This window comes from Salvia hispanica, chromosome 1 (genome assembly GCF_029641045.1).
Source record: "Salvia hispanica isolate PSC_SH4W2 chromosome 1, Shi_PSC_v1, whole genome shotgun sequence".
NCBI lineage: Eukaryota > Viridiplantae > Streptophyta > Magnoliopsida > Lamiales > Lamiaceae > Salvia > Salvia hispanica.
This window is the reverse complement of record NC_142692.1, coordinates 21,446,644-21,460,509: the sequence shown is the minus strand read 5'-3', so window position 1 is coordinate 21,460,509 and position 13,866 is coordinate 21,446,644. Positions and strand designations below refer to the sequence as shown.

At 32.8% G+C, this 13,866-nt stretch overlaps 1 protein-coding gene across 1 annotated transcript; it reads left to right on the top strand.

Annotated features, from left to right (window-relative positions):
- The first annotated feature begins 2,735 nt into the window (after positions 1 to 2,735).
- Positions 2,736 to 5,351, top strand: LOC125221041 (protein trichome birefringence-like 34). The gene is made up of 5 exons (XM_048123167.1): positions 2,736 to 3,085; positions 4,211 to 4,385; positions 4,464 to 4,666; positions 4,737 to 4,898; positions 5,015 to 5,351. Exons 1-5 carry the CDS (start codon positions 2,736 to 2,738, stop codon positions 5,349 to 5,351), a joined length of 1,227 nt encoding a protein of 408 aa, XP_047979124.1.
- Positions 5,352 to 13,866: the final 8,515 nt, after the last annotated feature.

Genomic DNA, 13,866 nt, shown 5'->3' with positions numbered 1-13,866 from the left:
GAGTAATAATATATTAGCAGAACATAGAGTCCACTATTAAAAATAGCAAAATGTAGGAGAATATTTATTGAAGACGTGCAAAATAATAAAATATGGGATGGTGATTTGCAACCTGAAAAAAGGGGCAAAAATATTTTTTATATATGTGGTATTCATGATATTCTCCCTCTAATTTACAACATGAATTTGTCAATTTCTTGCATTAATTTATATGAGTAATTATTGATTAGCTATTGCTTTAGTTAACATTGGAAATGTATTTGCTAGACAAGGGAAAGTGCGATTTACATTTGTTAAGTTGAATTGAAATAGTATTATATCAGGCCAATGTTTTTTTTATGGGTAACAAATTTAATTTCAATGATCGTATCACGGAGGACTTAAATATGAGATCTTTAATCAATTGTCTTTCTACCGCTTGGCCAACTTACGCACACATTCGACTAATGTTCTTGAATTCAGATTGAGTCATTCGTTCGGATTTCGGGTATTATCCAACCTATTACCAAAAATGTTGGTAGACTACCCAAATTATTGGACGAGCTATATTTAAGTTTTGGCTAGAATCAGTGGCGGATGGAGGAGGGGTCGAGTGGGGTCGACTGACCCCACCACCATCCATATATAGTAACCGGAAATATCCATGGTCAGAGTTTTTCGAAGCTGCCGGCGACCCTACGGTCGGCAGCTCTGGCCCAAACTATCAATAGCCAATCGATGAATTAGATCTGCAACTCAGCCCAGATAAGACTAATTATGAAACAAATTTTGTGTTGGATTAGGGAAGAAAACCGATAACCGTAAGAATAAAATATCACGTGGAAGTACTAAGAAAGTAGGGAAATACCGGTAAAAGGAAGTGTCTAGTCAAAAGAATATGTGGGCCCTAAGTAAAATATTTAAAACTAAAACAAATGTGAAGTTCCTATATAGCTTTGATGCTAGTAGTTTATTTGCTGTAATTCTTTTTCCTAGTTTTTTAATAGATATCCTAAATAAATTGTGCAATTTAATTTTCATTTTGCGCTAAAAAGTTTTGTTATATATAAATTTGTACTTTTCTACTATATTAGACTATTTAAATTCTGCCATATAGCTTTAGTAGTTTAAATTTTGCAAAATGTGTGTATACTTTATTATAATTATTACTCCTATTATACTAATACCTCCGTATTTTGAAAATATAAACATTTGAAACGGCACGGATTTTAATGCATAATTAGTAAAGTAAGAGATAATTAGAGAAAAAATTCGTAAAGTAAGAGAGAAGAAGAGAAAAAGTAATTGAGTTAATGTTAGTGGATTGTGGGGTCCACTTCTTAAAATCGAAAGTTTAGAAACTTTCTATTTTTAAGAGACGTAGTAAAATGGAAAGAGTTGTTATTTTTAAAATACGAATGTAGTAGCATATTTTATGGCCAGTCTCCTATAATTTTAATTTTATTTAATAAAGATAATACTCTCTCCGTCCCAATAAATATGAAACGTTTGTTTTTCGGCACAGGATTTTATGTAGTGTTGTTTTGTGAGTTAAAGAAGAGAGAGGGAAAAGTAGAGATAAAGTTATTTCTATCTTAAGAAACGTTTCATTTTTAATGGGACAACCCAAAAAGGAAAACGTTTCATTTCTAGTGGGACAGAGGGAGTACTATATAGTTACAAGTAATTTTCTAAATAATACTCCCTCCGTTCCATAGTAATGGGGGCGTTTCTTTTCGGCACATAGATTAAGAAAAATTATGTTAGGTGGGTTAAGTAAAGGGAAAGTAAAGTGAAAAAAAAAGGTAGATAGATGAAGAGAGAATAAAGTAAGAGAGAGTAAAGTAGTGTGGAAAAATGTGTTGACATTTACTAAAAATGGAAATGACTCTATTACTATAAAACGTACCAAAATGACAAAATGACTCTATTACTATAAAACGGAGAGAGTAATTATTTAAATATTATTTTATTATTAATTTTTTACTATTTTCAACCCCTACGATAAAAGTTTTCTGAATCTGCCGTTAGCAAGAAGAGCTCATGCTGGTCTTTGAAATTGTCGGCATTTATTTACTATTTTTATAATGTTAAATCATAAGTAACTTACTGAGTTAATGATTTCAAAACTTGCCAATACGTATCTTTAAAATTAGGGAAGGAAACACGTTCTTTAATTAATATGATAATATCTTTAGTTGTGATTATCAGCGCTAAGTCCACAAATGAAACTTATCAATATTTTACTCCCTCCGTCTCAACTAAGATAATACACTTCCTTTTTTATTTGTCCTAATCAAATGACATATTTCTATTTTTGGTAATTTTCTAACTTCAACTAATACACTTAATCACTTTTTTCTCGCTCCAATTAAATATTCAACTCTCTTTCTCACTCTATTTAAAACTTACACTCACTATTTCTCTCTCCAATTAAACACATTGACCAACAACTCTTAAAATAACGTGTCGACTATATCATATGAGTCGGGACGGAGGGAGTACTACGTTTTCTCCATGTTTCTATTACTTTATTACTTTTTCTCTCTCTTTCTTACTTTACAAATTTTTCATTAAAATTAGTAATGTTCACAAATGCGATTATTATTTTTTTGGACAGAATATGATTTAAATGCCAACTATCACAAAAAGAAAATAGAAACACGAGATATAGAACGTGTATATAAGTCGCAGCATATATGCTTCTTAATAAAAAACTAAGGTACATATCATTGACTTCTTCAAGCAGACACAAAATGCATTTTGAATTGAGGAAAACTGTAGCCAACTATGCAGGTTTCTTCACCTTCCTCGTAGCTTTCATGATAATCGCCGTTGCTTTTCACCGAGCAGGCGACAACGGGAGCTTCAAGCTGCCACAACGCCAAGAAAAAACTAAGTACGATGAGACTGCAAAGATATTTAGTTGGAGCAAAAATTGCAGCTTATTTTCAGGCAGATGGATTTTTGACAACGTTTCGTACCCATTGTACGAGGAGAGAGCATGCTCGTTCATGATGGACTACTACGCGTGTCTAAAGTTTGGAAGAGAAGATGTTCAATATCAGAACTGGAGATGGCAACCTCATCACTGCAATCTTCCAAGGTTTGTCCTATATTTCTCAAAACTATAAAAAAAACAAACTATTTTTATTTAGGACAAATTGCAAATTAATCATAAAGAATAATCAAATTGTGGTTTGTCCTACATTTTTCAAAACGAGGATGATAAATCATCGAATTTTAGAATTTCGCAATTTTCCCTGGATTTATCTATGTGAAAAACACGGTGGTGACATATAACGACGTTGTGTTGTTTACCTTAAACGATGGTTGGGTAATTGTGAAATTTGGTTTCCACATCATCTCGGGTTATGTCGGAAAAATGGCCTATGAGATGATTGCAAACTTCTAAAACATAGTGGTTTATTGTTCCAATTTTGAAAAGTATGAGACAAACCATAATTTAACTATTCCCGTGATTTATTTCGCAATTTATCCTTTTATTTAATATTTTGGCCCTTAAAAATTGATGATTATACTAAAATAAATACTCCCTCCGTTCCACAGTAATAGAGGCGTTTCGTTTTGAGCTCTCGTTTTGAAAAAATGATAATAAATAGTTAAAGTGGAGATAGAGTAAAGTAAGAGAGATAATAATGTAGTGAAGAGTCTTATCTACAATATTCTCTCTCTTACTTTACTCTTTCTTCACTTTAACTATTTATTATTATTTTTTCAAAATGAGTGCTCAAAACGAAACGCCTCTGTTACTGTGGAACAGAGGGAGTAATAAATAGTGTGATTATAAAACACTACACAAATTCTTGTTACATGAAAAGTCAAAAAATATTACTACTGCTATTTCCATAAAGAACACTACACAAAAATTAAGGAACAACATTGAAAAAAAAATATAAACTTAAAAACATTCTATAGTTATACTAGTAACAATATCAATGTTAAAGGAGTTGGTCAAATAATGAAACAGTTGTATATTAGTAAATAAGTTAAAAAAAATATTACATCTCTATGGAAACAATGAATAAGACCATATATGTACTAAATGTTTAAGACATCTGAAAAATAAAAATAATTGTATGTAATTACGACGACAAATAGTAATTTCGATAAAATTTTATTTTTACAATGAATATTATCTAAATTAGAAATTGACACTGTCTGATTGTCTCGTATAGATGATTGTACATATAATTTTATGTTTGAATAGGTTCAATGGAACAACATTACTGGAGAAAATAAGGGGGAAAAGGTTAGTGTTTGTGGGAGATTCATTAAATAGGAATCAATGGGTTTCGATGCTTTGCCTAATCGAGTCTGCTCTTTCTCCATCTTCTCCAAAATCAGTGATCAATAAAGGCAATTTATTCATTTTCAAGGCTACCGTAAGTTTTTATTTTAATTTACAACCCTACCAATACATATATATAATACGAAATTGTAATATAAAAATTTCATTGAAGGAATACAATGCAACGATCGAATTCTATTGGTCGCCGTATCTAGTAGAATCTGACTGCGACAATCCATTTGATCACTCGAATCTTCACAATCGTACGGTCAGGATAACGACAATCGAGAAGCATGCTACAAGATGGCATGATGCAGATTTCCTCGTCTTCGATTCCTATGCATGGTGGATTGATGACCCAAACATCACACTCTCGTAACTTCTCTACTTTTTTCTCTCTCTTTCTCTCTGTCAGACACACGTCCTAATTATTTTGCATGATCAGATGGGGATCTTTTGGGAGTTCCGACAAAAGAGTTTATGCGGATTCGATGATCCGTCGCTACGAGATGGCCTTAAATGTATGGTCGGATTGGTTGGAAAGCAACATTAATCGAACAAGAACTAAGTTGCTCTTTATGAGCCCTTCGCCTTTTCACGTGTCTCGGTGCGTTCTTTTTATTATTATTATGGTTATTGTCGTCATTGCAATAATTTATTTTATATGTTAATTGAAAGTGACATATGAGTCGCGGTCGAGGTAGTTAAAAATTTGGATTTCAGGGGCGGCAACGGGGATGTTGTGTCGATATGTCACAGTAAAGTCGAGCCGGTTTTGGAAATAGAGGAGACAAAAACTGGTCTTGATCGAGATATGATGCATATAGTCGACGCTGTCATACAACAAATGAAGGCGCGAGGTCTAAATATCGAATATTTGAATATATCGCATATGTCGGATTACAGATTAGATGCCCATCCATCAATCTACAGAAAGTTTCCTCATAATTTTAGTAAAGAACGACTTAAGATCTTTGCAGATTGTCTCCACTGGTGTCTTCCCGGATTGCCTGATATTTGGAACCAAATTCTTTATTCCTATATTGTTACACCCGCATAAAGGTAAATATATTTTCATAATTGCATTTCATTTCACCAATATTACTTCATTTATATGTTGAGTTAAGTTAACATGCTACTCCGTATTAATTTTTTCCATTAAATTTCATATATATCACAACCACCATCATCGAATTGTTAATTAAATGAAAATCAAAGTTGAATTTATATACATTTTGTACGCATGCATATGTAGATTTTAATAATCGACTAGTCCCTTTATTCCAATCCTCATCAACCGGAGTAGTATGATCTACTATTACGAAAGAAACTTAAACTAATCTCTACTTTGCTTCGATTATAATCCGTGCTTGGCGTTAATATATAGATACATACTGTTACAATTTTACTTAGCACGATTATAGCATGCGAAGGTTGAGTATGATTTTATTAAGGAGAGTCAAACTATTTTTTAATTTTTTTATACGTATAACCCTCGAAATTTATGGGAATTCACAAATTTACATTTTATAGTTATAATATATGAAATGTAATCAAATGAAAACTCTAAATATTGTACAAATTCAAAATTATGATCTGGACCATTGAAAAATGTCAACAGATAAAATAAAACATTCATAGGAAAATGTCAATAGAATTTTAACGATAGTCAATGATTGATGTTGTGTTGATATTGTGTTGACATTAAAATCTTGAAATTTTACACTGTGTTGATATTGTATTGAAACTATGTTGAAGCTGTGTTGATAAGTTTTGAGTTTGTACAATATATAAGTTTGCATTTTCCATAATATACAAAATAGAACTTTTTTTTATAAATCATAATTTTATTAACTTGACTAATATAATAGTTGGTGCATTTCGAATGATACTCCCTCCCTTTTGTTCCTAGGTAGATATCATACTTGACTATAAGACGTGATTTTAGGAAATAGTATTGTTTTGTGTGTTAATTAAAATATATTAATGTGACAGAATTTTTTTTTAAAGAAAATGTGACATCGGAAAAATAAAAAACGAAATATGACAATGGAGGAAGTACTAATCAACACCACTTTCGCCAATCAAATGATACCTAATGAGACCATATAAATACTACATATAATTCCTGGTGATTACAAAAGGTATCCCACCGATGGATCCAATGACTATTTCCCGCCTTAATTTGTAAGTACTTCAATGGGTGAGACAGTATTACATCTAAATTTTTAGAGTCGAACATTTGAATGTCACCCTTTGAAGGTTGCGAAAACTGATTTATAACGTATAAGCGTAACCTCATTTAGCAACAAGTAATATCACAACTAAATTTTGAGCTTCGTCTAGAGCCTTTGTCCTAGTGGCAAGGAGCTTAGATATCAATTTATGAGGTGCCGAGTTCGAGCTCTCTTGACATCAGTTATAATTTTCTTTTCTTTAGGAGTTTATTTGTAATTTCCTCCAATATATAGGAGTCAATTTTTTATTTTTTTATTAAAAGAATAAAAACAACTAAATTTTGAGCTTCAACTCATCTAGAGTTTTGAATATCAAAATTTGGATCTCAATGGAAAAGTGATGCAAACCATAGAAAAATAGGGCTAATTAACTAAATACCTCTCCAAAACTGAACCAGCTCATGGGTGTGGAAGCGGGTCAGGTCGGCCGAGATTTACTTGAGGCTAAATGGGCTTGGGTTAGCATTCTTTTGGGCTTCGGACTTGGGCATGAGTAATGGGCCACAAGGATTCACACTACCCTCATTCACTATGAAAATTTAACCCATGACTTTTATTAGGAATTGAAGTTTAGTTGTCCTATTTGAAAACCTAAGTAGACCAAAAAAATTATCTAAACAATTTTAATAAAATTTCATGTGATTGAACAATAGTACAATATACATTTAAAAACCCGGGGAGTGTTATATTGCTAACTCAATGCTTAATTGTTAACTACAACTTAATAATAGCCATTAGATATTCAAATTAAAGGCCTAGATCATTAACCACAAAATGTCAATACGATAAAAAAAAACGTCAATAAAGCTATAGGATTAATTCCAATAAAAATCAATAGGGGTATTAATGTCAAGTTAGTTATAACTAACTTTTAAAAGAAATCCCAAAACTTTAAATTCATATAACATATATCAAATTAAAGATAATTTTATAAGGATTCCAACGATATACTACATGCATATGTTCCGACGTCAAAATTTGAAAAAAAAATCTAGAATTTTCTTATTTTTCGTACACAGGCTAATGTCAATATATCTAAGATAATATGTCAATATAAAGCATATACAATGTCAATCCTAAATTTATGTTGACATTCTCAAAGCATTGTTTTGATATTTTCGAAACACTATATTGACATTTTCATCCAAAACCCTAATTTGACGTTTTTTTTAAATCTTTTTCGATTTAATTAATAAAAACGAAAATTACACGTGGCAAATTGTAGACCACACGTTTTTAAAAATTATATGGCCTTAAATTAATTGTAGTTAGCAATTAAATAATGAATTAGTAATTGATCACTCCTCTGAAAACCTTGGTTTAATTCAATCTTGTTCCATCCGCATTCTTTGCTGAATAGTGAATTTGAATCTTCCGTTTTAGATTTTGGATTTTGGATTTTGGATTTTGAATTTTGGAATTGATGATTTGTGCATGTGACCGTCTACACTTACCAAGGAAAATAACAAACTTCAATGATTTAATAAAGAAAATATGCGATGAAGATTCTGCAACGCGAAAAGAAGGGGCAAAAACATTTTACGGAGAATAAGCGTTACTGTATACATCTAAATCCTCTCTCTGTTATTTCCTCCGCCGAAAAATAGATACTACCTCCGTCCCTCAAAATTTGTTACACTTTGACCCGACACGGGTTTTAAGAAATGTAATGGAAAGTGAGTTAAAAAAGTTGGTGGGATGTGGGTCCTACTTTAAAGTATTAGTTTTATAATAAAATGTGAGTAGGAATGAGTTAGTGGAATATGAGGTCCACTACCAAAAATGATAAAAGTGAAGTGTATCAAATTTTCAGGGACGGACCGAAATAGTAAATTGTATCAAATTTTCAGGGACAGAGGTAGTAATTTTTAAAATCACTCGGTTATTCAATTGATAAAATAAGATAGAGATAAAAAGGAAAAAGTGATTAGAGTATTGCTTAGGGATGTCAATCTAGCCCGAAACCCATGGATCGACCTGAATTACCCTGTAAAATCACAGGGTTAGGGCCGGAAAATCGCAACCCATATTCAGAAGCGGGCTACACGGGCTAACCCGTTTTGGTCGGCGGGCTATGCGAGCTGGCCCCGGTGGGTTGCGGGTTAGCCCACGGGTTGAGCATTTAATATAAAAATATAATTAAAATTTTGGATTATATACTTATATGAAGTATATTTGGTAATATAAATATTAAATACAACATTGATACGAAGAATATATGATAATTATGTCTTCTCTTTCAACTTGAAAGTTATGGTTATATGAAATGTATGATTTCCATTTAATCGTAGTAAGATTCATGTGTGCTATTAATTAAATGATATGTTTATCTATTTTGTTTCAATTTTCAATTGCTATTATTTTCTCTTGATCACTTTGATATACTTTTAGGGATGTCAATCGGGCTAACCCGTTCGGGTTCGGGCCAACCCACTCGGGTTGCCGGGTTATTTGGGTGCGGGCTATTCGGGTCATGAATTTTTCGGGTTATAAATTTTCGACCCTAACCCTAAACCGCCGGGTTTTGGGCTAATCCATCGGGCTATTCGGGTCTAAAAGCTTTCGAAAATAATTTCTTGTATCGAAATTTTCTTCTATAAAATGATTTTAAATTTTAGATATTTTTTTTCCTTTTAGATAGAATCATATAAAATCTTCATATTTTCATAGTATTCTACAATAATACTTGGAAAGAAGCATTTCATCTCGATCAACTACAACATAAATTAAAGCTTGTGTTCGTGTCATTATTTTGGCATTGTTCGTAACTAATTCTTTGTGAAAATTAAAAATCATATCTTACATGAATCATTACTAAAATGATAAATATATTAAGATTTTGATAAGTTATTTCTTAATTTTGTCTTGATTGACATTGGTGGTGGTAAGACACTAGTGGCAGATGATGGGACGGTGGAATAATGAGTTGAGGTGGAACTTAAAAGCTGATATTGTGGGATCGAGTGGAAAAGTACAGAATGAAGATTGAATAAGACTAATGATTATGTAGAAAGATTGAGTATTAAAAAATATTTTAAAAAAAATTCTAAAACTTAATAATCTTTAACTAAAAGTTACAACTCATCGGGCCGACCCACAATCCGTTCGGGCCAACCCGTTTAACTCGCCAACCCATTCGGGCCAACCCGTTTAGCCCGTTTTGTATCGGGTATAAAATTACAACCCTAACCCGCTCATTTTACCGGGTTGTTCGGGCCTGCCCACGGATTTCGGGTTAAATTGACATCCCTATATATTTTACTATTTGCGACAATCTGCTTTTAAATAATTTAGAATATTGGATTGGATAGAAAGTAATATATAAGATTACTATTGACCCGAATAGCCCGTGGGTTAGCTCGAAACCAGAAGATTTAGGGTTAGGGTCGAAAATTTATAACCCGAAAAATTCACAGCCCGAATAACCCGCACCCAAATAGCCCGACAACCTGAGTGGATTGGCACGAACCCGAGCGGGTTAGCCCAATTGACATCAAAAAAAGAAAATTCTTAAACAGAATTGATCCATTTTTAAGGAATATCTCAAAATGGCAGTATATTTTTGAATGACGGACGGAGTATATGTCACGATAAGGCATTCTACATTACGACATGAATTTGCCGATTTCTTACTTTACTTTATGAGTAATTTAAGTATACGATTATTGATTAGCTATTACGTTGGTTAATACTCCCTCCATCCATCCCACTTAAGATGTCCTCAATCTTAAATCACACAGATATTTACAAAAATATTTAGTGTATTGTAGAAAGAGGAAGGATAGTTAAGTGTTTTAACAATGAGAGACGAGAGATGAATTTGTTAAAGTTGACATCTTTAAGTTAGAAAAACTAAATGGAAATGTGATCATCTTGAGTTGTGGGAATATAGTATTGGATATGTATTGCTAACAAGGGAAGGTGTTACAATCCGATTATACTAGTTAAGTTAAAAATTGAAATAGTCTCATATCAGTATAAAGTTCTTGCATGCATTCAGATTGGGATGTCCATTCAGATTTCGGTTATCCTATTTATTACGAATAATGTTGGTATTGACTACCCAATAATTTGACGATTTATATTTTAATTTGCATCCGAATAGCTCATGTTTGTCCGGTTTTCAATATAATTTAGGCTGTTCAACTTTGAATTCTCCACATTTATTTATTATTTTTAGCATGGTGATAATAAACATACATAAATTGTACGTATATAATTAAATTTTGAGATTTTTTTATTGAAAATCAACTTAAAATTTTAATTAAAATTTAAAATAAATAACATACTTACTAATCATTCTACAATAATTATGGGTCAAAAGTATCATTTTTATTAAAAATGATATTTATACACGATAAAATGATATTTTTTCAGTATGCATAATGATACTTTTATTCCATAAGATGATATTCTGTTCTATAAAATGATATTTTTCGTCCATAAAATGAGGGTTATTAGGTTATCACCATAATTATGGGTTATGATATGATCACGTCCCTAGGGTCTGACTCAACTTATTTTTAACACAAGTATACCCACAAGTGTATGGGGCTAATGTAGCAAATAGTAAGCAAAGAGTATCGTATCCACAGAGACAATGAGTGTCAACCTAATTACCACGAACCAACCTCAACTACTATCTAGATGAATCGGAATTTTGGTTTTTCTAAATCTATTTGAAAGCAAGGTAAAAACAATTAAAAACAACTAGAGAACTAAAAGCAAATAAGAAAACGGATGTAGATTAAAGATGAGAATGGTAGAATCCTACGGGATCGATAACAACTATCCTATGCTCAACTAACTTCCTAACTATGCCAACAAAGGGTCTCAAGGGTTATTAAGCTATCACTAAGGTAAAACTATATCTTTTCTCAAAGCATATAATTTGTAGATTGCTACCTAGAACCGAAGTCTCCTTCCTAGAACTAAGGTAACAACTCCTAATAGCTCCTAAGATACTTAGCTTCATTCAAAGGCTCAAATCTCTCGATTATATTGGCAAAGACGTCAATTTCTTCTCTTTCAAATTAAACTACTCACTTCTCAGTTCTTGTAGTAAAATCCACATGCATTTATAAGGTGATCAGTCAAATAAATGTATAAGCACAGAAGAAATCAAAATGACCACATGAGCCAAGGCATAGAAAAAGGAAATCAATTAAACATAAGAATCATTGTATCTCCCCCGTAGAACTCTACGAAGGATTTAGCTACTCATGTTCATCACAAAAGTCAAAGAAATATTCAAAGAAATATTCAAAAACATTGTTTAAACAAGAATAAAACTAAAAGTAGAAACTTCTAGAATTGGATTGGGCGGATTGGAGGCTTCGTCTTCAATCTTGCGATGAATACTCGTCCTCTGCTCGTTCTTCTCTTCTTCCTAGGTGAAAAAGTAGTATTTTTGGGGTTGAATGCGTGTAGAATGTTGTGGAGGCGTCCCATGCACATTAGGTTAAATAGGGCTCGAAATTTCCTTGTTTGGATCTGTCGGCCGAACCTGGCGGGTCGCCAGGTTCGTTGAACTATGAAGCTGGCGAGTCGCCAGCTGCTCTCGGCGATTCTGGAGGAAGGACCTGGCGGGTCGCCAGGTTGGTACTGGTGCGAAGCTGGCGAGTCGCCAGCCTCGTGCTACAATTTCGTCCTTTTTCCACCTTTCGCCATTTAAGCTCATTTTCGACCCTTTTTCTACACATTCTTCACAAAATGGTCAAAATACCAATAACATAGAAAAGTAGCTATAAACCATGTCTCAAAATACACAATATACGATCAAATCCAAGTAAAACTACCCTCTAAAATTATGTAAAATCCAAGTGAATCAACTCTCCCAAACTTAAACAATTGCAAGTCCTCGAGCAATGAAGAAAATGAACTAGGAGAAACTTGGATTCAAAAGAGTTTTAGACATCATCATCGTCTCAAATAATACGGAATAAAGGAGCATATCTCAATACAAATTCCATTAAGTTAAGCCGTCGAATGCACTTTTACTACTAACTCGTATATCACCTTGAATTCATGCTTCACTCGCGATATATATATGTGTGTATATTCACCTCACTCAAAAGTGTATAGGATATCAAGTAACACTCAAATCAATCAAAAATGCATGGTTTACCATAGGCTTGCTCAATGTCTAACCTCTCCTCTACTTCGTGTGACAATAAATCTAGAGTCCGAAAGGTCTTTTGTTTAGGTTATAATGTAGGCTCTTTGGTAAGGTGGGGTAATATTTGGCTAAAGTGGCTACATTCCCAATAAGATAAAATCCCAAGAAATTACAACAATCAACTTTTAACTTCAACCATTTGCCAAAACACTTTTCCACAATAACTAGACTTTGTCTAATTTCTTCCCAACTTCCAAAGACCTCAAATTATTCTCTATATACAATATTTTTTCTTTTTTTTTTCTTTCTCTTTTTTTTTTCTCTTCATTCTTTTCCATTTTTTTTTCTAAGTACAACCAACTTTCAACTTGATAAGCTAAACACGACCAATTTCTTTCAACAACTAAACTCTCCACATTCTTCTTTTCATAGCTCAACAATTCTAGAGTCTAGGATTCCCAACCCCTTTGATTAGCTTGACAAAAGAAAAGGCAATAGGCTCAAACTTGGCTATCAAGGGTATTATTATATAATAAGGTTAGTGTTTGGGTAGAAATGAGGCTAACAACAATAGCCTAACATCTTCCCCTATCTTTAAGGTCACTATGTAGACTCAAGAAGACAAGGAACAAGTTCTAGAAACACATACACAATTGATGATAAATCACACATGAAAGAATTAAAAGCTCAAGTCTCACTGGGCAAATAGCATGAATCAAGGCAAACAAGCAATTCGTTACTTATGCATCCTATTACTCAAACTCTCAAGTCAATGGTCAAGTGATAGCTCAAAGTGGAAGGTTCTTTTATCATAGACGACTAGTCTTCACCCAAATTACTACCAAATTTTCCAATTCAATTTCAAATTTTTTTTTTTTTTTTCAATAAATCCCAACCAATCAAAACAAAACAAAATTCATGGAGTTCTATCAACTAAAACAAAACAAAATAAAGCAAAAAGCCAATTAAGCGACTAAGGCAAAAAAAAAAAAATCTAAAAAGGATACGTACCTCGTAAGTGTCACTATCCACCATATCATCCCCCCAAACTTATTCAAAGCTGCGCAAAGAATGAGTTTGAAACGTTGGTGGAGAAGTTATGCTTACCTTGCACTACTGTGGTGGTGGATGCGGCGGGTAGTTAGAGAAAAAGTTGGTGTTCCATTGGTTCATCATGGCAGTCAGCTGGTCTAACTGCTCTCTACTCTCTCGTTGCTCCC